The following is a 21,928-nucleotide window of genomic DNA, read 5'->3' as shown; positions in this document are numbered from 1 at the left end:
GTACACTTTCTTCCTGTTTCCATGCTTGATATGTGTTCAGTTTTTGAAGGGATATCCACTGGGCCATTTTACTACTAAATCTGAGGGGGTTGCGATGGGAAGTTTCCGTTGTGAGAATCTGCTCATAAAGACAGTTACTGAAGAAGTATGGTACAATGTTAGTAGAATCATGATGTAACCAGTAATTTTCACATGCAAAATGTACTTCTAGAGATCAAAGTCACATTAAATTTGGAATCTATAGATTATTGATGACTTTTTGCTTGTGGAGCTACAGAGCAACTCTGATAATTATTATAAATAAAAATACAACTGGAGCTACATTAGCTATAAAAAATCTATAATATATTTTGGCAACAGCGAATATTAAACACAAATCTGTGTTATGGATGTTTGAGGAATCAGACACATGACACACCTTTGAAAAATATGTCTGTAAATGCAGATGTAGAGAGCACTGTCACACACCAAAATAATATGCAAATGAAAGTGAGGTTTAAGGAGTTGGAATCAATATAACCTATATTAATAAATAATTTTATTTAACGCGGAAGACTAGTACACAAATGAAACAAATACTATAACATGAGATATGCACAGTACAAGATGTACAGTGATATAATTTACAGTAAACTAACACAGTTCTACATACTGCAGAGTTGGTGCACAAAAACAAACTATAACAAAATTATAACTTTTCTCATTTATGGTCTGAACCCAAATTATTGACATAGTTTCCTTATTTCAAACTTCAGCCTTTGTAAACAACTAAATTAACAACCTCAAATGAAACACATGTATATTACTACAGACTTTACATCATAAATAAAAGCCAGAGTCTGAAGTGCAATGAACAGAAATATTTTGTACAGTATAGTTAAAACTCTTGTAAAGGCACTAGACTGAAAGGCTTTTAACAGTTAAAGAGAACTGTTACTGAATACATTAACTAACTACTGGCATATCATGGAAAACAGACATTCATCATACATCATTTCCATAAAACTTAGGAAAGTTTACTATGCAGTCACATCACAGCAAAAATACTCTCAGGTTATAAAGAGGTGCAATTCACTGTTATGATGTCAAAAATGTAATTTTTTTTCTTAGCCAGCAGGAAGACTTTGCTCTGTAATTACAACCTGCATTTAAGATCACTGCTTACCAGTCTTGATTCATTTATATAGAACTGTTACTGATATACCCATAACTACAAAAAGTATGAGGCCGCACAAAATGTAAACAAAAGCTTTCTGTGCTAAGGATTTCTGTTTTTATCACTGTATGTTCACAGTTAATTCCAGTTAATGTACCAACGTGTATCTCATCTCCATAAGATACTTTTTTTTTCCTTTAAATTTAGCAGTGGAGAGAAGCTCACAAACTGCAAAAGTATGAATTTTCTCATAATTTTTATGAATATACAATACACCAACATCAAAACCTTCAACATTAAAAATTATTTTCGTTTTTGAGATGCATATTTCAATGGAATATTGTTCTAGAAGTAATTGGCAAGTTCATTCCATTTTTTCTCATCATTTTAAATTCTAATTCTGAGAAACAGTACCAATCTTCACAATAGATTCTTAAGACCATCTTTCAATTAATTTGTGTAAACAGTGCAGCATTCAAAACAGGTACTCTGCAGAGGCTGTCACTTACTCAAACAAAAACAGGAAGGAGAAGAATCATCATACACAACTTTTTCTGTACATTTCAGCTAAAATATGTTTTTAACAGCTTCCCCATTTCTTTAAAGTTCATCTTAAATATTCTTTGGGTTTTCCAAACATAATTAACCACAATGAGCACCACTATCTCGCTCTTCCAATTCAGTTAATAATAACTGCTTAAAACACTTTGAGAAGCGACATCATCCAATGAAAGAAAATGCAAAAAATAATAAAAGAAGACATCATCATGGAGAAACCAGCCATCAACTATTATAAAACAGAACATCAGCTATGGCACTCTTCATGAAGCATTTCAGTGCAAAGAGACACATGTACTGGAAGCAGATATAAAAATTAGCCTTTAAGTTCACTTGTGTGCAAGACTTCTGGCACTGATGGGTTTTTGTTAAGTGGTAATGTCATTAGTTTATTGATTCAGTTGGGCTTATTGCAAGCAGATGTTAGCAACCTAGTTTAATTTACTAATTCAGATTACAATTTTAATTTTCCATGAAAGTTTAGTTTCAACAGTCCCTCCCAACACAGAACACAGATTACAGTTTCTCGTAACTGAAAAAAATAGATAAGAATTGAAAAAGTGTGACAAAGGAAGAAAGGGCCAATTTTTTTTTATTATGATAACTTTATTTTTTCAATGAGTAGCTATGATTTAGGAACATCTTAAAGTCCAATAATACAAGTGACTATGAGGGCACACAACTTTAGGTGCCAACTAAAGTGACAAGTTATTCAAAAGGGAAACCTCAGATGCAAACAAATGTACTGCATATTTAAGTAGCATCACATTAAAAATTATACCCACTATAGTCTTTAAATGTTCAGAACATTTTAACAGGTAGCAGTAAGTTAGATAGAGTAGATGAAACTTCAGCAGCCTTATGTTTCACTAATTTCCAGTAAATCATTAAATCTATCTTGTCAGTCTGACTACACTGAAACATATTTTGGGTGCTGATTCCAAGCTACTTTAAATGGTACACAGTTATGTACCTCTCACATTGGTCTAAAATCAACACTCAAGATATACTTCAATGCCCAAACAACCCAAGTGTATGATTTACTGGGAATGAGGGAAACATAATGGTGTTCATGTTTCATTGCTGGAATTTATGAGATAAGTGTTAACATAATCAATATCGAGAAAGAGAGAGAGAGAGAGGAGAGAAGTTCTTTATTTTTTAATCCTTTGTCTTAATGCTTCAAGTGTCACATTATTTGTAAGATTGATAGGTGGTGTTTCTCATTTTAATAATTACATATGTCCACTTCCCTAGTATGTGAGCCATGGCATACATGCTCTATGGTGCAGCATGACAGTATTCATTGTTGGTTTTTTTCTGCATGTTCTACATGGGATTGTTTCTCATACTGTAGTGAATGAGTTCCACTCAAAACACTTCCATGATGCATTTGCTCAAGTAATAGTAACAGTGTCTGCCTTTTTTCTTTCTTTCTGCATTTTGTGTTACTAGATGATGATCAACTTTCACAGTTTGTGAAAAATGTCATATTATCTTTTGATTGTGGGACTTCCTTCCACTGCTAAAGAAGCAAAGCTTTGTATGATTTTGATATTTAACTGCAATTTTGATGATTTTAATGCATTTTGCTTCTATAAAAAAGTCACAAATGTTACAAATTTGCATTAACAAACATTCCTAAAGCCCTGACATTTGTTAAACAAAATGATGAGTTTAATCTCCTCTCTCCCTCTCTTGGCATTAAAATGAAGGCTTTCATCTTAATAAAAGCTTTCCTTAAATTTTTTGAGATTTATCCTTAGTATACTGTACAATTGTTACCAGGCTATTTACCAATACTGTAAATTAAAACACACTGTCCTATTTTTCACTTCTGTTTTTCCCACTCTATATTTCAATGAATTCCACACTGATATATTTCTACTGCAAAGAACATTAATTACTATGAAACACAAGTGCATAATTGTACTTACCATCTGCCCTGACCGAAGTGGCAGCACAACTGTATTATGTCTGAGAGAGAGAGACAGAGAGAAAGAGAAAAACAAGCTACTTTCCAGTATTTTCCAATTTATTACTGTTTTTTATGGCTCAGAAGTTATTCACTGACAGCAATTGTGCATTGTGCAACTATTTTCTACAGAAGTCTTTTGCTGTCTAGTTCAGTTGTGGATGGTATAATATGACGCTGAATTCAGTATGTTTTATATTCACTTTCACCACCCATCAGAGCACATGATGCTCAGTAATCATCGTACATATTTATAACACTAACTACCACATTTCTCATCACCTAATTTAACAACAGAAAAAGTATCACTCACTACTTTGTTTTAGACATCTGTAAATTATTTCACAGGCATCCTCCATTTTTTTCTAAGGCAAGAAACTTAACAATAATAATAATAGCAAACTGTAGCTCATGTCCACAAAGGCATTTACTGTGATTGCTGCACTCTACATACTGCTTAAAAAGCTCTTTGGATTTGAAAATGGCTTTATGTTATCAAGTGATCAAGAATAGCTCCTGCTATGTCTGAGCTCACAGTGGGCTTCTTTATAAAATATAATTCTACCAGTTACAGTTCATTTACCATACATGTAATAACTTTTGAGTACTGTAAAATTTTTAAGAAATACCAAAAAGTGATATGTTGCTTTTAAAATACTAATAGTGGTGCAAAATCTTGTAGTCAATAGAATAAAAAAGGAACACAATGGTGGGAGGTCCTTGGCTTATATATTATGTTTTATAGATGTGGCAGTCCAATATGATGCCACAATTGCTATAATGATTGTAAACTGTTTATAAACTTATTCATACACTGTTTTACAACTAATACAGGCATAATTTCACAGCCTTATAATGCACTAGACATGCCACTAGACAGTATTTTCAGTTAAATACCTGAAATGTAAATATCATATTGCAAACTTAAATAATAAATACAATAGTGGGAAAGAAAACACTGGAAGGTACATAAAAGTTCATAACTTCAGAGTTCCTAACAGCTGTCGGCCAGTAATCATTATAAGTGATCTGATGTGATTGGCATGTGTTACTTGTTGGCCCATGTGGATAAAACTAGCATACTGAGACTCTGTTCCAGCAGGTAACATTTGGCATAGAGATTCCAATGGATATGTCTGGGCCAAGTACGTTAAAATTTCTGAAACAGAAATTCGATATCAAAATATTTCACACATTGAGAAATGAAAATAATAGGATGCATACATTCTATATTCATCAAAGATACAGTATAATCTTATGTATGACATGAAATTATGTAATATCATATTAAAGATCAGTGCCATTGTAAAACAGCACATATTCTTTCAAGTTTCTAACTGTCTGGTAAAAAACAAATTATGGTAACTGTGTATAGTAATTACAAATGGCAACAACTAGATAACTGATAGAATTAATACAATTATCTATGTTAGCTCACACCTAAAAGAAAACAAACTGATTTTTTGGTGGACAGAGTTTTTGTAGTACTACATTCTGCTGCTAGGAGCACATAGCGCAAACATTCCATAGCCAGTAAACCTAGTGCTGTCACTGGAGAAGGCCAGGACTAGTTTTGGCAGAGTTTACAATGACAAATGTTTTCTATGATTGTCGTTCGTGTAATGGCTGATTTTTGTGACAAGCATGCAGCAGTGAAATTCTGCTCAGAGAAAGTGGAACAGAAATTCTTGAAATGTTAAAAACGGCATATAAGGACGATGATAAGGGGAAAGCTCAAATGTTCGAGTGGTTTTCCCATTTCAAAAATGGTGAAATGTCAACTGATGACAAATCTTGTTGTGGTCGTCCCTCCACAGCTTGAACACATGAAAATGTTGAAAACATTTGTGCAATCAGCAACGCAGATCGATGGCAGACCACTGAGGAAATTCTGGAGCTGTTGGGAGTGACTTTGAGCTCAGTGCAGTGAATTGTGACAGAAGATTTGGAAATGAAAAGGGTGGCTGCCAAATTCGTGCAATGACTGCTGACTGCTGAACAAAAACAAGGTTGCATTGGAGTATGCTGCACTTTGAAAGAAAGAAGAGTCCCAAAGTGATCCGAACTTTTTTTCAAAATCAAAGCAACAATCACGTAAGTGGAGGACTTCAAGTTTGCCGCACTCCAAGAAAGCTTGTCATGTTAAAAGAGACATGAACGGAAAGCATTTTGCTAATGCTGCTGAGGTGACAAAAAAACCAACAGAGATGATGTAATGCATCACAAAAGTTGAATGTAAATAATGTTTTGAAAAATAGAATAAAACAGATAAAAGTGTATTAATGCAAGTGGAGAGTACTAAGGGGGATTAAAGATGTGTGCTTTAAAAATGTTCAGTTTCTTTTAGGTGCCCCATTGTAAGTAAGCAGAAATATAGTTGTGCTAAGTAGATGACCTAGACTATGATTTAACAGTTTAATGGTTAGCTAGTCAATTGTGTATTTCATTAATCTCTATAACAAATACAACAAGCAGAATCTTTTAAGAGCAAAACTTAATGCTGACAAGGACAGGGCACCCACAGCTGCTTCAATAAATACCTCTGTTGCTAATGAGTTCAGCAACTTCATCATATGAGTTTCAGTACTGAGACAAGAAGAGGAAGAGGAGGAATAAGGAAATTATTGAAGGAAATAAGTATTGACTGAAACATTGGGATTTCCATAAACTTCATTACTCTGGTGAGCGGTACAGAATACCATTCACAATGTAATAATTAATTTTACAGAAAAGCAACAAAACATATTGACCTTTAGACTCTTGCCACACATTTTCCCTTTTCTGCTACTGTTGGTCTGTAGATGGATTAATTTTCCTTTCCTCCAGAACCTTCACCTACTCTTTTCTCCAGTTTCTGTGTGCCTGTTTCCACTAACAAAGGAATTCTAAATGTTCCAGAAGCTTAGAGTTCAGTAATGAGCTCTAATTTGTGAGCCTGTTAGCTTCCTTCTGTTTATGTTCTGACAACAAATACCTAAACAAAATTTTTCTCCATTGAATAGTTATGATATATCCTTTCTTAAAGCATTAAAAAAAAACAAAAAAAAACCTCTCTCATTAACATGTGGGGCACTGACATATCTGCAGTCAGGTGTGACACATATACACAGATAATATGATTCCTTGATCATGTTACAAGCTTTCAGGAATGATGAAGAAGGGTTTTCAATTTGAGATAAGGGGCCCTAGTCTGGAAATGACCTGGTCGAAAGTTATAACCGAATATTGTTCTGTTACCTCTGACAGTGGACTTCTTCTACTGCAAGCTCTTTGCTTTGCTATATTTTTTTTGGGGGGGGGGGGGTAGTATGGACCAAACCAAAGAATAATGTCCAGTAAATATAGGCTCTAAAATGAATACCTTCCAGCTATCAGCACTTGTTCAGCAGAAGAGATGTGTTTTCATAGTGGCATATATGAACAAGTTCTCATAGCTCCTAAGTTTCCATACACACTTTAGAGCCTACATTTATTGGACCTTTTTTTTGTACATATTACCTCCTTCCAAAAAATGAAAAGCAAAGAGCTTGCAGGAGAAGAGGTACACTGTCAGAGGTACCAGAATGTTTTTTGCTTATAACTTTCGACTCAGTCTCTTACCTCAAATTGGTACATTTAACCATCTCCATCATCCCTGAAAGTTTGTGACATCATTATGGAATCACCTTGTATAGCTACTAGTCTCCTACTGAGTAACACCCCAGGTGCTGGACAGACTGCTAATCATTACTGGCAACAATCAGCTCAAGGTTAGAATGGGTTCTCGATGGGTCTGTCTGTCTGCTGTGTCCCTGTACCTGAATATACTGGCTAATAATAGCCTTTCTTTTGAGTGCACTAACTCCAGAAACACATGCTGTCCCTGATGGAAACAAGCATTTTGGGGAAAAAAGATTAAAATAGACATGTTTTAGTCTGAATTGTTTCCATGAAAGATGCATGTCATGTTCTTAATGGTGTAATAGAAAAATTCCTTCCAGAGGTAGGCAACAATATTCTGTTCAGCATTCAATGATAAATACAAAAAAACTTATCAAAGTTTTAATTTTGTTATCATTTGACATGAAACATTATAGAGAAACACATCATGTCTAAGGAAAATAAAATTTGTGATGAAGACTAAACTATCAGTCATTAAATGCTGAAATTGTTAGGTACACAGGCTTTTTCACTAGTTCCTATCTAACATATCTGTCCTCTTTTACTCCATCTATGCACTCATACCTTCGCTGCCACTAAACCAAGTATTGGTTTTGATGCTGACTCTTGTTCGTTACAACACTATAAGAGAGAGTATACTGGAGTGAAGCATCAGGTAATTATTTGATTGTGCAAATAATTACAAAAAATGTGGTAATTTTAACTGATGCAGAATATGTATATATGGCATATGTTTTATGATCTCTATGATGGCAGTGTTGCTGCTGGTGCTGCTCCTGTTGCTGTTGAAGAATACCATCACCACTTTTTATACGAGTCATTCCAGATCAAAACTTTTTTTTACGAGCTTTCAACTGACAGCATAAAAGTAGTAATTTATTTACATCATTTTGTTCTTCACTGCAAGACAAGTCAAATAACTGACCCCACGTGTCAGTGTGTGTTCTTACTGTCTTCTAGTGGTAAACCATAAGAAGCACTGCAAAAATTACACCCATTCTCGAATCCTAGTTGTTTATATGAAGATGGTATCTGTTCTTTCAGACATGTCCGAAAGAACAGATACCATCGGTGACCATGCAACTCTCTTAGAATGAAATGATAATTAGATCAAGACCGTAAGCTGTTGACAGGTGTTGATATACATCAATGGGGACAGTTGAAAATGTGTGCCATGTCCGAAAGAACAGATACCATCTTCATATATTTAAGGTTAACCAGCCATGTCTTTCGGACATGTCCGAAAGAACAGATACCATCTTCATATATTTAAGGCTAACTGGCCATTGACCTTCTTCTTCTGTGCTGGATGAACACACATTGCCCGAATTCTTACGGGACTTGGTAAGATTGTCTGCCGCGAGTAATGAGTGTAATGGGCAGGGGCACTACGAATGTAGTGTATGGACATTAAGTTGAGAATGTGGGTCTCACGGGGAGCATGCAAGGGATAAATCCCTGCAGTCATCCCATTCTCTGTGCCCTCGGTGGCTCAGACGGATAGAGCGTCTGCCATGTAAGCAGGAGATCCTGGGTTCGAGTCCCTGTCAGGACATACATTTTCAACTGTCCCCATTGATGTATATCAATGCCCGTCGAAAGCTTAGGGTCTCGATTTAACACTTTCAAACCTGGCGTCCCATATATTGGACACTGACTTTTATACATATTTTATAACAGTAAACAATTTCATTCACCATTGAAACCCTGTTGCCTGTTTACTAGACATCTCTCACATTAAGTTCCATGCATCTTGCTGCCGTCTGTTGCTGGAACTGTGCACTACATCGAAAAACAATCAAGATGGCGGACCCTTTGTGAAATACTCCAGATAAGTCATATTTACGTGTTCAATGCTGCAATATATACATCTTCAGGTGCTCAAAAAAAATATATTGGGTGAGAGCCATCTGTAGAGATTGCGTTTAACGTAAGAGATGCAAGATTATGAACATAATTGAGCTATTACAACACTAAATTACATCTTCCAAAATTCTGGACATCAGGATTCGGCAGTAATATTTTTTTCCCAATAAGCTGCAGTGAAGGCATTGATATTATGGTTGTTTTCAATCTACTATTGTCTTATAATGTTCTTTCAATTAATGTTGCATTTCTCTTTGGATTCATAGCATAATATATTAGCTAATAAATTATTTTATCTGTGGTATCCAGTGATTAGCTTTGTATTTTATGACATTTTCATCTCTAACATACATGATAGTTTGCTAAAACTCGGTTTTTGTTTGTAGATCACAGGAAGGTATATGACACAACAAATCCAGACCACATCAAGGAGATCCTGGACCTCTTAACAAGCAGGAGATGTTTCTGATATTGAAATCAATATTTCCAATGACAAAGACCATCTTGAAAATATTCCAGGTGCTGTTTCCACAACTCCAATGATAGGAAGTGAGAAAATGACAGTGAAAGATGATTTGTTGGTGACACAATTTGAATTCACAGAAGATGCAGTGGAGGTAGTGTCAGTTCATAATGGCCTAGAAGGTGACAAAGAGCCACATGAGCTATCTGCACCTGCAGGGACTGTATGTAGTAGTGAACCAGAATATGACTATCACACTAGGAAAGAAGAAATAAAGTATAGACCTCACCCTTGGTCACCTCCTCCTATTCATTTTGAGAATCAGTGCTATATTGATCAAGAAATTGAAGAAGAACCTGTCTGTTACTTTATGAAATATGTAACTGAGCAAGAATGGGAAATGTTTTCGAGAAACACAAATATATATGCATTACAGTCTGGTTATACAAATTTCAAACCAACTAACCCAGATGAAATAAAAGCACTCATTGGCCTGCATGTAGCGATAGGAAACTTGAAATTTCCTCGAGTGAGATTTTACTGGGACAAGTTTGTTGGAATAGGTTTATTCTTAGATTCTATGACTAGAGATAGGTTTTTCCAGTTGTGAAATGTTCTGCATATTGTCAACAATTTGGAATGCCCTGCAAACTCAAGTGGCAAATTGTATAAAGTTCAACCTTTGTACAATGTTTTCAGAGGAAGATGTTTAGAGCTCTCCATTGAAGAATATTTATGTACTGATGAACAGATGGTTCCATTCAAAGGTCAGCTTTCAATCAAGCAGTATGTGAAAGGCAAGCCATTAAAATATTTGTTTTGGCTGGAAGATCTGGTGTTGCTTATGGCTTCCTAATATATCAGGGTAGTGCGACTGAGCTTGATGAACAGAACAAGAAACTATTCAGTTTAGGTGCGTCTGTTGTTCTCCATTTGTGTGACAGAATAAAAAGTGAAGGACACAAGCTATATTTTGACAATTACTTCTCTTCTTATCATCTTCTTCAAGTATATAAACAAAGAAAAATTTTTGCTGCTGGAACAGTTCGTGTAAACAGGTTTTCTTCTCCTACGTTGATAAATGACTAAGATATCAGAAAGAAGGAGAGAGGATTTTCTGACCAGATTGTCAGTAGAGACAATAATGTAGTCCTAGCAAAGTGGCTTGATAACAAAACTGTGATATTCTGTTCAAATTTTGTTGGAATAAGTAAAGAACACACTGTTGAACGATGGGACAAAACCTCAAGATCATACGTTAAAAATCAAGCGCCCTGAAGTTGTTAAATTGTACAATGAATCAATGGGTGGAGTAGACTTGTTTGATCAGCTGATTGGACTGTACAGAATCTTTATTACATCCAGAAAATGTACTCTAAGAATGCTGAAGCATGCTGTTGATTTTGCTTTGGTCAACAGCTGATTAGAATATCGAAAACACTGTTCAGTGAAAAAAATTCAAGACAACAAAGTATTCGACTTACTGCATTTTCGAATGAGTGTAGCTGAAAGTCTTGTGAGAGCAGGGACAAACACCAAGAGAAGAAGAGATAGGCCAGGCAGTGAAGAACCTGGAAAAGAGACTCAACAGGAAAGATCCAGAGCAGAGAGACGATCTCAATCAAATGTACAATACGATGGTATTAATCATCTCCCAGTGGTAGATCAACGCAAAGATGGAGGTAGATGCAAAAACACACCATGTCAAGGGAAATCAAAAATAATCTGTTCAAAATGTGATGTTCACCTTTGCCTAAAAAAAGATGCAAATTGCTTTGTGGCCTTTCATAGAAAATGAATGTAAAGAAAACTGTCTTTTGTAAGTGTTCAAATTATTAACTGTTCTGTAAATCATAATTCCAGTAGTTAAAATTATTAATATAACGTACAGATTCCTGTATTTTATAAAAGAATTACACCCTTGAAAAGATTTTGCACAATAAACATTGCTGTATAATTTGTAAACAACATTTCATTTTTTGAAATTTTGCTCGAATATACACTCCTGGAAATTGAAATAAGAACACCGTGAATTCATTGTCCCAGGAAGGGGAAACTTTATTGACACATTCCTGGTGTCAGATACATCACATGATCACACTGACAGAACCACAGGCACATAGACACAGGCAACAGAGCATGCACAATGTCGGCACTAGTACAGTGTATATCCACCTTTTGCAGCAATGCAGGCTGTTATTCTCCCATGGAGACGATCGTAGAGATGCTGGATGTAGTCCTGTGGAACGGCTTGCCATGTCATTTCCACCTGGCGCCTCAGTTGGACCAGCGTTCGTGCTGGACGTGCAGACCGCGTGAGACGACGCTTCATCCAGTCCCAAACATGCTCAATGGGGGACAGATCCGGAGATCTTGCTGGCCAGGGTAGTTGACTTACACCTTCTAGAGCACGTTGGGTGGCACGGGATACATGCGGACGTGCATTGTCCTGTTGGAACAGCAAGTTCCCTTGCCGGTCTAGGAATGGTAGAACGATGGGTTCGATGACGGTTTGGATGTACCGTGCACTATTCAGTGTCCCCTCGACGATCACCAGTGGTGTACGGCCAGTGTAGGAGATCGCTCCCCACACCATGATGCCGGGTGTTGGCCCTGTGTGCCTCGGTCGTATGCAGTCCTGATTGTGGTGCTCACCTGCACGGCGCCAAACACGCATACGACCATCATTGGCACCAAGGCAGAAGCGACTCTCATCGCTGAAGACGACACGTCTCCATTCGTCCCTCCATTCACGCCTGTCGCGACACCACTGGAGGCGGGCTGCACGATGTTGGGGCGTGAGCAGAAGACGGCCTAACGGTGTGCGGGACCATAGCCCAGCTTCATGGAGACGGTTGCGAATGGTCCTCGCCGATACCCCAGGAGCAACAGTGTCCCTAATTTGCTGGGAAGTGGTGGTGCGGTCCCCTACGGCACTGCGTAGGATCCTACGGTCTTGGCGTGCATCCGTGCGTTGCTGCAGTCCGGTCCCAGGTCGACGGGCACGTGCATCTTCCGCCGACCACTGGCGACAACATCGATGTACTGTGGAGACCTCACGCCCCACGTGTTGAGCAATTCGGCGGTACGTCCACCCGGCCTCCCGCATGCCCACTATACGCCCTCGCTCAAAGTCTGTCAACTGCACATACGGTTCACGTCCACGCTGTCGCGGCATGCTACCAGTGTTAAAGACTGCGATGGAGCTCCGTATGCCACGGCAAACTGGCTGACACTGACGGCGGCAGTGCACAAATGCTGCGCAGCTAGCGCCATTCGACGGCCAACACCGCGGTTCCTGGTGTGTCCGCTGTGCCGTGCGTGTGATCATTGCTTGTACAGCACTCTCACAGTGTCTGGAGCAAGTATGGTGGGTCTGACACACCGGTGTCAATGTGTTCTTTTTTCCATTTCCAGGAGTGTACAATAAATAGGTCCATATTGACATGATAAAGTGCAAATCTTTTTTTTTTCTATTTTTAAAATAATTCAGGACTGAAGGGTTAATTATCATTTCATAGCAGTAGTTTGGCTTTTTCTCATGTTCGTGGTTTTGCTGGCTGACTATTACTGACACCAAACTTAAGTAATTATGTCTAAGTTCAAGTTCAACCAAAGCGTTAAGCAATGTAAACAAACCTATGCAGCATGGGCTGATGACATAAAATGCTTGGCATGCAAGTGTGACTTTACCTGTAATGGATGCGGACTCCTTAATCCATGATGTTATTATACATCTCACTCTAGATCATGATGTTCATGTGAAAACTTTAGAAGTTTCTGATCCCAACATGAGTGATGTGTTAAAAACTGCCAAAGTTCATGAAGTAACTGTGTCTGTTACGATTCCTCAGGTGTTGATGTTGTTAGTAATTTAAGTTGCAATGTGCTCCATGATCACCTGATGACTTCCAATCAAGGTCATTATCTCATTTACAGAGCACCCATTTCTCCAGTAGTCCAGCAACACCGATTCAATAGTTAGTGCAGAAGTTAGCAATTCCTCAGCCTCATTGTCAGCATATGTGCACAAATGGAAGCTCTTTGTCCACCAATTGCATGTCCTCAAGTGAGCAGAGGCTCATTCGATGTTTTCCTCCTTCTCCTCCTCATTGGCAGACACCAAAAACATTCAAGCCAGAATGAAATTTTCACTCTGCAGTGAAGTGTGCGCTGATATGAAACTTCCAGAGCACTTGCCCATGTAAGGCAAAGGTCCCGAGTTCGAGTCTTGGTTCGGCACACACCCTTTTAATCTGCCAGGAAGTTACATTCAAGCCCTCAAATCGTGTCCATATGGTGGACCGCAGCGCAACTGACTTACTGCCCTACTAGTGACAACATCTGTTTTGCATGGTGCAAATTGAAGCACCTCACAAGTGTCTGCTTCAGCTGGTGTGCATTGTCAACTTTTGCCATCAGCATGCTCCATGCTATCTTGTTGATGCCCGTGGCAGCAACAGATGAAATGCAATGTCTTGTGTTGTAACTGGACAATGCAGATTTCCAGTTGGACACAAGTGTGAACATTTTTCTGATTAATGAGGACACATACCAGTGCACTGGCTCTCCATAGCTGTAATCTCCGAAGTGCAAAGTGGTGACATACAATGCCCAGTCAATCCTGTTGCAGGGTCAGACAGTTGACCAAGCTAAGTATAAAAATATTGCTCAGCAACTAACCTTGTTCATAGTAAATTCTTGGATGATGACTAATGTTTTTGGCATAGATGCTTTTACGATTTTGTGTTTTCAAATTCAAGACCAGGTTAATTTAGTTTCACCTGCGATCCCATTCAAGGAACTTGTGTGTACAATTTAAGCAGCCATTTGAACCAACATTGGTTTGTGCAACAGAGTTCCAGGCCCAAACTTCCTTAAGGCAATGGGTAGTGTCTAAGTTCTGTAGGGCTCTTCCGGTGCCTTTCACCACGTGCGAGCAAGTTAAAGCAGAACTAGATATGTTGCAAAGTATGGGTGTTCTACCATCAGTATCATTGAGCCAATGGGCTACATCCTTGGTCATGGTTCAGAAACCTAATGACTCACTTCGCATTTGTGTTGATTTTAAGTCTATCATTAATGCTCAAGCAAATGTCAATTTGTATCCACTTCCTCGACAGGAGGAATTGTTGGCTAAATTGGCTGTGGGGCCAATATTTTTCAAAGACAGATCTTGCCAATGTCTACTTTCAGTTACCTGTACATAATCAGACAAAACAGTTTTTAGTTGCCATTTGGGGTCGCAAGTGCTCCCGTGATATTTCAAAGAAATTTTGTGCAACTCATCCATGGTATCCCTAACTGTGTTAATTATTTAGACTTTTGTTACTTACTGGGGCTATGTGAGAGCAGCACCTGTGAATTCTACGAATGTTGCTTGAGTGGCTCCAAGCCCACGATCTGTGCTGTTGGCTTGACAAATGTAGTTTCTTTGTGCTGAGTGTCAAGTACTTGGGTCATATATTAAGTCAAGATGGGCTCACTCTGATGCAGAATCATGTGGCAACAATCACTGACTTACTGGCTCCTAAGAACCTCAAAGAACTACAGTCGTTCCTTGACACAGTAAATTATTACACCAATTTTATTCCAAATGTGACCCATATTTCACATTTGCTCATTCAATTGTGTAAAGAAGGCATTAAATAAGTGTGGTCAGAGGCATTCCAGAAAGCTTTTATGGAACTTAAATAGTGCCTTAGGTTGGCACCTTGTTTAGCTTTTAGCTATATTCCATCATGGCATGCATTTGACACTTGCTGCTGATGCATCAGATTGGGGTGTGGGTTACCTACGAGATCCATTATCACTCCACCATGCAGCACTCTAAAGTGGATGCACTTTCCTGGTTGACATGTGGCTCATATGCTGAATTTGATAGGCATGAGGCCCTTTGTTTTGCCTTAAACACAAACCAGCAACACACCGTCGATGGATTTCTAATTATGGTGTACAAAGTAGCAGCAGAGACTGTTTGTGATCTGTTTCTCTTCAAGGTGGTGTCTGCTGTACGGTGGAGTTGGCCAGAGCATTTGCCTAAGGATGCTGATCTGGAATGATGCACATATTTTTCCTTATGGCACATGCTTAATGTTATCAAGGGGGTTATTTTGTTGGGTATGGATGATACTGAATGCCAAGTGGTAGTTCCTCTCATGCTCCACCCACGCATAGTGCAACTCCTCCACATTGCACATTGGGGAACATGCAAAATGAAGGAAATAGTGTGGCATCATGTGTATTGGCCTGAGATTGATGCCATCAATGAATGCACTGCACGGAAGTGCCATGTCTGCACCAACAACCAGTCTGCCCCAAAGCAGAGGTTCAACCCTTGGCTACAGCCTGACTGGCCCTGGCATAGGGCACATGTTGATTTTGCTGGTCCATTAGGGGGAGTGATGTAGTTGCTTGTTGTTGATGCCCTCTCTAGCTTTCCATATGTCACATGGATGACTAAATTACAACAGCAACTACCATCCATGCACTGGGCATCATATCTGTGATACAGAGTTCCCTTCCACTTTAGTTTCTGACAATGTCCATCAGGATTTTTGTCAGTATAATGGCAGTGAGCACCTGACCACCATTCTATCCCATATTCAATTCAGAAACTGAACAGATGGTCAGGACCTCCAACAAGCAGATGTGCAAACTAATGATGACAACTTAATTTGGTGGCCTAAGCTGCTCCCCAGACTCTGTTGATCACCCAGGACTCTCACAGATGGCACCATCTACCACCCCAGCCAAACACGATAATGATCCTCTGAAGGTGTCTTTGACAGGCATTTGTACATTTCTCTCTCCCTTCCCATGGCAAAGTTGGCAGAAGCTGGGCCACTTTCGGTCCTATATGCCGATTAAAGTGGGGAGAGATTTATTATCTGAGGGTGATTTGGATTCCTGTGTAGCCTGTGATCAGAGATACTCAGGTTCCAGGTGACAGACGCTACTTGCGGCTGCAGAGGGTGTGGCTGTGGTGGCAAGAATGTGAGGTGGCACCACCCCCAGATGAGTGTTTACCAATATACCACAGCCCAGCAATTGCAGCCAATCTCTCACCAGTCACTTAAGTCTTAGTTACACACGACTGAATTGCAGAGCTTCGACCTTACCTGATTTACATTTGCAATTGGATTTTTCTCCTTGGATGGTTGTATATGCTTTAGATAACTTAGCTATGCTCTGGACTTGTGATGGTTGTTAGTTCACTTCATGATCTCTACTGTGATTCATCTCCAGAACTGTCTGTTTTTTGTTTTGTTCTGTCAGTCTCTATGTTACCGTCAGTTCAAGTTATCATAAACTGTGTTTCTACCTACACAGAAATAGCATAGAAAACTTAGCTCCTGATGAAGATTTTGGAGGCAGTCATCAAACACTTAGTACTTTACCTGAAACTGATGTAGCAGGTAAACCAAGAACTTTTTATTTAAGAACTCCATCACAAAAGACTTTATAACAATATGTGTATGCATATTATTACGATTGTGTAAGTTAGTCCTATAACTAGCATGCAGAAACTTTCTACATATCTTGATAACTTGCAACCAAATGTATGATGAGCATTACGTACAGAAAACTTGTAAAGGGAAGTGTACAGTTTAACACCCTTTTGATAGTGAAGTACTTAGAAGGAGAGGAAGTTTGTACCCCATTCACCTTAAGTGGGAGCAACATCTTTACATCAGAAACTGTGCTTTGTGGCTTGAATTTTGTCACTGGATAAATAATAATCATGCTGAAGCCATCTTTGAACAGGATGGAATCAATAACACACTTAATAACCATTCATGGTTGCATTACAATCCACATGGTCCAGTGGAAAATAATTTCAGGGTTACTTTTATGTATCAATGTAGTGTCTGTAATGATTAGTGATATGTTCATAGGTCCAGCTATTTTTGGAGGTCAAATTAAGGGAGACAATAACTTGCATTTAAAAAAAAATACATCTATAGAACAATCAGAAAACATCTCATTGGCCACACATAATAGTTATACTTCCAAAATTATGGAGCTCCTTCACACCAGGTGCAGCTGCCCTCCACTGCACCTGACTAGGTATGACAGTGCTGTATACTATACAGTACTCACTCAGGTGATGAACAGGCTTCAATATGACAGACAAAGGAATGAAACTTGGAGAATGGAACATAAATGATTACAGGTATGTTGATGATACTTCTCTTCTAACATAGAAGAGGAAATATATTGACCAACTGTTGTTCAGAGTAAAGGCATAAAATGAAACTGTTGAGCAGAAACAAATGTGAAGATATCCAACATCATGATTACTAAAATTAACAAGTTTGTATATGCAGCATCAGTATCATGGAAATTACCCAGCATTCAGCAACAAATGACTGTAATGGCAAACCTCTGGACAAACTTTGTTGTAACCCTACCTGAGGAAACCACACAAGGTGTAAATTAGGCATCCTAACTGGGATACAAACTGAGACGTTCTGATTATGATTCCAGTATTTTGCCACTGAAGCCATCACCCTCACTTTGAACACTTGCTAGCACTATGGGAGTTCTGCATTGTTTTCATATCAGATTTTGTGGAAGTTGTTCGTTACTACTTCCTTAAGACCAAAAGTAGATACTTCCAGAAGCATGAAAAAAAAATCAATAGCCTAATGTGGAATGAGAACCATAGTGTGGCTTGAGATTCTGCTTATAATTTTTGCCAAATACTGGGCACCTAAAAAAAATTTATCAAAGTCTCAAGTGCCTGTCAATCTGGAACCTATGCGTTCCATATTCCTTGCAAAATCAACACAGACAGTCATATAAATACTTAATCTATGGAATGCTAAGCCATATATAACTATGTAGTGTTTTTAAATAACTAACAAACAGACCTGACATTTTTAATAAATCCATGAACTGCCAAACAAATTCACATCAAAATTAACATAACTATACTGGTAACAGATCCAGGACACCAAATAATGGAAAAACCTCCAACATAACTACATATGAAAAGTTCATGCTGTAACGTCAGGTTAACAGTTGCAAATACATTTCTCGAGTTGTCACCAGAAAAAATTGTATAAAACCCATGATATTTGTTCAAAGCGACTGTTTGACATATTCAGATAGTTCTGGTATTTGCTATTGACACAAGTGATTATATTTCTGTAGCAGCATCCAAATTTATCAGGCCCATGAGCAGAAATGAGATATGTGGAAAAGCTCTTACAGCTGAACAAAAAGAGTACTCCCTGTGACCCCAGCTAGGAACTGAAAATAAGCATTATGCAAATTCCCCATGGGCAATGACTATGCTGTCGGACATTGCTATGGCTAAAAGCTGAATTAATTATATTATTAAGTAAGCCATATATATCCTTATGGCAGACAATTTCCTCAATAGGGACATGGGAGTCAATTAAGTGCTGGCTGCCAGTAAATTAAAATGTGAGAAACAAAAATCTCTGATAATATACCCAACACAGCATGCTGCAAAGGCTTAATTCAGTTTTTAGAAGCAGGCAGCAGCATAGTTGTTGCCCATGATGCACTTTCTGAAGGTCTTGCTGTGGTTTTCAACAAGGAGCTCAATGAGTTCTACTTTTGTCACTGTATGACCCCACTAAATGAATATTACCAGTTGCATTTCACAGCAGTAACCACCACAACTACATGAAGATATCAAGCACCTGATTCAAAGAAATATTGTGGGACTTATCACAAAGTTATCCAGTGGCAAACCTGAAAAGCATATTTGTAATGCCGGGAAAGCTGCAATGTCACATCATGTGATAATTTAATTACTTTATTATTCTTACAGTTGAGTAATAATGAAGAGACAGGTACTTGAGAATACATACACAGAATAACATCTGATTTAGTATTGGAAGTCTTACCATTCATTACTCGCATGTAGTATGGCTTCAGTAACTCATCAGACAATGCACTGATTTTCTTGTGTAACAATGACAACAAATGTTTGTACTCACTGTCAACAGTATATCTGTCCTGTAAACAGACACACAGTTTCAGTGTGATTCAAATGTATAACACTTTGGCTTATAGCAGCTATTTACAATCTTACAAGTTAAATCTCAGATTCACTTAAAATAACAAGAGCTGTTACACAGAAATAACTTTATTTTTCCATGGAAAAAAGAAAAAGACACAAAGTATAAATCCACTGGCAAGGCACATATTTAAAGTTTACTTGCATATAATTGCAAGGATTCTAGATATTATTTGTAAAGGAGCAGTGAGGTGTTGAAGAGAGAGAGGTGGTAAATGATTTACAATTTGTTTTCTTGTCCCCTTACCAGGAATGGAAGAGAGCTATGTCACTCTGCAATAATATTTTACTATCTTATTTTGTATGTCTAGATCCATAGGATAAAACTGAGCAAATATACATAATGGAATGAATCAGTGCACTAATTAGCATCAGAAATGTTAATAAAAGAGAAGACAAAATTTACATGAATTATATGAAGATGACAAGCTGCTGAGTAAGAAACTAGCATGATCAACAACATAACACATGAATTTGCTTAATTTTTATCCAGGAACTCCCCAACAGCATAGAAGGGATGTGGTATGAGGAAATTCTTCAGTTTAAACTTAAAAATGTTTGGATTACTGCAATGTGATTTTCATTTTTGTAGTAGCTTACTGAAAATGGATGTAGCAGAATACTGCATGCCTTTCTACACTAGAGTCAAGGGCATGTGGTCCAAATGCAGATTGCTTTTTGCCTAGTATTAACTGAGTGAAAGCTGCTAATTCTCAGGAACAAGCACATACTGTTAACAATGAAAGACATTTAAAAAATGTGAATATGTTTGTGAAAGTGATGCCTCATTTTTTCCCTTCAGTTCTATTACATTACTGATTTATTAAACTGTGATGCATAAAAATGCTAAATGAACTTTCTTTGGTGTGCAAAATAAGAGTGTGATGCTAAACTTTAACTTTATATAAGTATTTTTAGTTATTTTTCAGTTTCCTTCCAAAATTCTCAACAAATTTATTTATTATAGTATGTAAATAAATAGAACATTCAGCTGAAAAACGAACTGTTCAAATCATGAGGCACTCTCAGTTCGAAACATACTTCTGAAAATGTTGAAATTCAGCTTTACTCAAAGAAACATACACTACCTGATCAAAAGTATCTGGACACCTGTTTGTGGACATTAATATGTGGTGTAGCCAGACTTTCCTCTTATGACTGCTTGAACTCTGTTAGAATCACTTTCAAAGAGATTTCTGAATGCCCGTGGAGGAATGGCAACCCATTCTTCCTTGAGAGCCAAATCAAGAGAAGGTTGTGATGTTGAATGCTGGGGTCTGGAGCGAAGTCAAAGTTCTAACTCACCCAAAGTTGTTCCATTAGGTTCAGGTCAGGACTCTGGACAGACCAGTTCTTTTCAGAAATGCTAATATCCACAAAGTATAGCCTCACAATGTTGCATTGGCATGCTGATACAGTCAATATTGTCTCTAAACTGTTCCTCCACTGTTCACAGTACACAATGCTGTAAAATATACTTCTGCATTTGGTGTTTTCTTAAGCACAATAAGGGGACTACACCCTAACCAAGATAAACACCTCTATAGTGGAACACTACCTCTTTCATATTTTACTATTGACATTACACATGATGGCAGGTAAAGTTCTTCAAGCATTTGCCAAACCAAAACACTTCTACTGGACTGCCACAGGGTACAGCATGATTCATTATGCAAAATCACTTTTTTAGAGTCATCTACTGTCCAATGGAATCACCATGTGAAGCATCGTTCAGCATTCCCTACAGAAATTTGTGGATCATGAGGAGATGCTCAACCACTGTGCCCAATTCTTTTTAACTTCCTGCACATACTCATTGGGCTAGTTGGACTGCTGGCAGCACTTTGGAACTCATAAGCGATTCCTTCTGTTGATTTCATGTGAATTTTTACAACCACCCTCCACAATGCTCAACAGTTCCTGCCCATCAGTACGTGAGGTCTACTTGGTCTTTGTTTACATGCAGTTATTCCTTCGTGTTTCCACTTCACAATCAAATCACCAACAGTAGACCTGGGAAGCTTTAGAAGGGTCGAAATGTTGCTGATGGATTTGTTATTCAGGTAACATTCAATGACTAGTGCATGTTCGAAATCACTGAGCTCTCCTCACGGACCCAATCAGTTGATACTGCTTCTGTGGTGTCACCGCCAGACACCACACTTGCTAGGTGGTAGCCTTTAAATCGGCCAC

At 38.1% G+C, this 21,928-nt stretch overlaps 1 protein-coding gene across 2 annotated transcripts in view; it reads right to left on the bottom strand.

Moving 5' to 3' along the window:
• Positions 1 to 550: 550 nt before the first annotated feature.
• LOC126183675 (Hermansky-Pudlak syndrome 3 protein homolog) overlaps positions 551 to 21,928 on the bottom strand; it is a 175,769-nt gene continuing 154,391 nt past the window's right edge. For both annotated transcript variants that reach the window (XM_049925839.1, XM_049925838.1), the window contains exons 16-17: positions 19,563 to 19,674; positions 551 to 4,848 (exon numbers count right to left, since the gene is read on the bottom strand). In XM_049925839.1, the coding sequence (XP_049781796.1) occupies positions 4,667 to 4,848; positions 19,563 to 19,674 (294 nt within the window). In that variant the 3' untranslated portion in view covers positions 551 to 4,666. The remainder of the gene's footprint in view (positions 4,849 to 19,562; positions 19,675 to 21,928) is intronic.

This window comes from Schistocerca cancellata, chromosome 4 (genome assembly GCF_023864275.1).
Source record: "Schistocerca cancellata isolate TAMUIC-IGC-003103 chromosome 4, iqSchCanc2.1, whole genome shotgun sequence".
Classification (NCBI taxonomy): domain Eukaryota; kingdom Metazoa; phylum Arthropoda; class Insecta; order Orthoptera; family Acrididae; genus Schistocerca; species Schistocerca cancellata.
Note: the sequence above shows the minus strand (reverse complement) of the source record. Positions and strands in the feature narration are given on the sequence as shown.